The sequence below is a fragment of the Fragaria vesca genome, linkage group LG5 (genome assembly GCF_000184155.1).
Source record: "Fragaria vesca subsp. vesca linkage group LG5, FraVesHawaii_1.0, whole genome shotgun sequence".
NCBI lineage: Eukaryota > Viridiplantae > Streptophyta > Magnoliopsida > Rosales > Rosaceae > Fragaria > Fragaria vesca.
In genome coordinates this window covers 25,933,492-25,936,628 of record NC_020495.1, presented here as the reverse complement: position 1 = coordinate 25,936,628, position 3,137 = coordinate 25,933,492, and the positions used below count along the sequence as shown (strand labels likewise).

The following is a 3,137-nucleotide window of genomic DNA, read 5'->3' as shown; positions in this document are numbered from 1 at the left end:
TTATTAAAAATAAATCCTCATTTGGATGACTTAACGATCACCAAATTTTCTGAAAATTTGCAGAAATTATCTACTCATATAGCCCAACGAACTGAACGGTGAAGATTTGATTTTGTAATCGAAAAGTTCGTCAAATGATCTATCCCTAAAAATGAACAAAAAAAGGGATCCCTTATTGGAAGGGCCCTGTATATATAAAAGTAGAGATCTATGTATCCCATTCAAATGTGTATTAGGGTTTGCAAATGGATTCGCCGTTAGCAAAGAAAAGTGAAGTTATAGATATGCCGATTTACCTACAGTTTATCGACGGTGAGGTTGTAGATCCTCATTATCGGTGGGTTGTGATCGAGGAGAAAAGTGGTGTCGATAAAGAAACAGATGATGAGTTGAGGCCGGAACTCTGGGTCCTTAAGAGTGAGCAAGATAGAGTCAGAGTTGTCAAGCTTCCCAACATAGGGTATGCTACTGATGCGGCCCCTTTACTAGTCGCCAATTCCTGTTAGAACCATCTCATTACCTTGATACTAATCACCTAGTTATTCATGGATCACATGTAACGAAGCCCCATCCCTTTCAGCTATGCTGGCAGAGCTGTTGCTATCACGACCACTTCAAACTGGTTTCCTTTTGTCTCCTAGAGTCTAGGACTCTTTTGGCTGTACTAGGTGGCATTAGTCCACGTCTCCTCTTTATATCTGTACTTCCAAGCCATTGGCAGGATATCAATGAAATTATGCATCTCTAAGACTCCTTTCTCTTCTCTCCTTTTCTCTGTGACTTCCTCTTAACCAGTTTGGTTCTACCAATTCCCGTCTATTCTTCGTCGGTGGCCTTACTGTAAGAGGAGGATGGGACGGCAAAGTCGATAACAACGGAATCCTCTACATTGACTTGCAGCAGCGGAGCCCCATCTCTTGGTCGAGATTCGCAACTCAAGATTTCAAATATGTGAGAGCGGCGGTGGTTTCCGATGACGGCGATTGGATCTACTTGTTGACGGCAGATAGAGTGCTCCGCGTCAACTGCCACCACTTGGAAGACAAACCGGAAGCCTTTCCCCTCCCATTCGCTTGGTGGCCAATTGCTTCAACTAGGTCCAAGATGCTCCTGTATAATCTTGCTCGGAAGGACAAGCCGGGTCAGTTGGGCTTCCGTCATTTGGAATCTCGCTCTTGGGAGGAGATCTGTAGTTTTCCCGTTGACAACGATCCCTTCTTATGCTGGCGCTTCCCTAAGTGGTCCGCCACCGCTGTGCTAGCGCAAGACTTTGTGATAGACTTTGGACGTTTCCATCCCAGGATTGGGATTTATGGTCCGGCTTTGTATGTTTTTGATATCCGTAACAATGTATGGCTCCCCGAACCAGTTCAGGGACTCTCAAACGATGGCATCGTCCTTCCCGACGTGAAGAGTGAATGGCTTGTCTCTTACACAGCGCTGATGCAAGTCAGGGAAGATGAACTCAAGTTTGCTTTGGTTTGGTCCAAACTCTGTAACGCCGACGATGATCAGACTGAAGTTCATTGGTCTAAGTTCATACTCCGCATCCAAAATAATGATGATGACCAAGACGTTCCCCTGCCCTTCGAAGCTGTTGACTTGTCTTCTGGAATCTGTTATGGTGGCAAATACTCTTTTGATCAAGAGCACCGTTGGATGATAAGAGTGTAAGCACATTCATCACTTTTCAACTCATCTAAACTGTGGGGAGTCTGTATGATAAAATTAAGACTAACATTGTGCTAATCAATTTTTTTAAAAGTTCTCCAATTTGGCTCAGTTTTTGCAGGATCCATTTGTGCATAGGTAACTAGAGAATGAGTGGTTTAGGTTATCTTTAGGTTATAAGAATACATCTGAATTCAATAACATCATCACTTTTCGATTTTATATGTGGTTTAGTCCTTTCGCGATCTGTATATGTGTACCTTGTTTTCGCTGTCTCTAATAAGCTCCGATATATCTTATTATTGTTCTGTTTAATTCAGTTCCAGTTGTTTTTAGCTTCTCAAACAGTTATGCTTGTTTGGTCACTTCATTAACCAGATAGCTTAGGTAATACACAACCAAAGTTAAAGGAAAAAGAAAAACAAATTGTAATGAAGCTGGTGTTTGGTGAGTTGAGTCCATATAACTAAACAAATTGTAACAAATTGAAGTACATTCTTCAGTTGATGATGATGAGTCGAGTCCATATAACTGAACAATCATCTAAACAGGTGTAGCTATCTAGTTCGATGCCCTAAGTATCAGATCCAGCTTAGAACAGGCGTGACATGAGCGAGATAACAGTGCCCCTAAATTTTGAGGCTGTATCTTAAGTTCTAGGAAAGTTTAAATACATGTATCCTGTTATAGCTCAGCTGGACATGAAACTGGTTCAAAGGTGCGCCGCTTAGGAGTTCGATTCTCAGTCATGCTGCTTGCTTTTTGCTTCTTGTTCTTTTTTTGCCCTTTCCTCTACTTTCTTACTTTGCTTTTTATTGTCTGGACTCTGGAGTACTACCAATATTGGGTAAAGAACCTAATAGAACCTAAATAGAGTGCGAAATCCAATAAGCTAATAGTTTAAAGGTGCTCCACCCCTTGCTGTATTGCAGTCTTCAGATAATCCATTTATTTCTTTTCATCCATATTGCTCATAGGGCTTTATCCAAAAGTCTGTTGATAAACATGAGATCAGGCCCTCTACCGGAACTTCTATTATGTCTGTTAGAAATGGACTTGCTATGTAGGTTTTGGAGCATTTAAATTTGGCTGTTATGTATTTGATAGGAGGACAATCATTAAAATCCATTGATAAAAGTAAAGGCAGATATAAACAGGGATATGCTCAGTGTATTTCAGCCAGTGATGCAATGCATTTGCTTGAGTTTTAATTTTGGAGAGATAATATAAATGTCATTAGAAGTCTCTTTTATGATTTTCTTACATCGTGTCTATATTTGAAAACTTTGATCTTTGACTTTTGTTTGCCATGCATTGACACAGATGTTGTTCATCTTTATCAAGATGTTTAGCAAGTTGCGAGAGGAAAATGATAGGCTGGCTGATATTGAAAAGAAGAAGCTTGAAGAGGAAGCCATGAAAGAGCGATTTGTAGCTAATTCATCTGCAAAGAAGATTATGTGGAT

At 40.5% G+C, this 3,137-nt stretch overlaps 1 protein-coding gene across 1 annotated transcript; it reads left to right on the top strand.

The window, feature by feature from the left end:
* The first annotated feature begins 616 nt into the window (after positions 1-616).
* On the top strand, positions 617-3,137 carry LOC101303333. Its single transcript, XM_004300496.1, has 2 exons — positions 617-1,670; positions 2,995-3,137. The coding sequence occupies exons 1-2, from the start codon at positions 1,105-1,107 to the stop codon at positions 3,089-3,091; spliced, it is 663 nt and encodes a 220-aa protein (XP_004300544.1). The 5' UTR covers positions 617-1,104; the 3' UTR covers positions 3,092-3,137.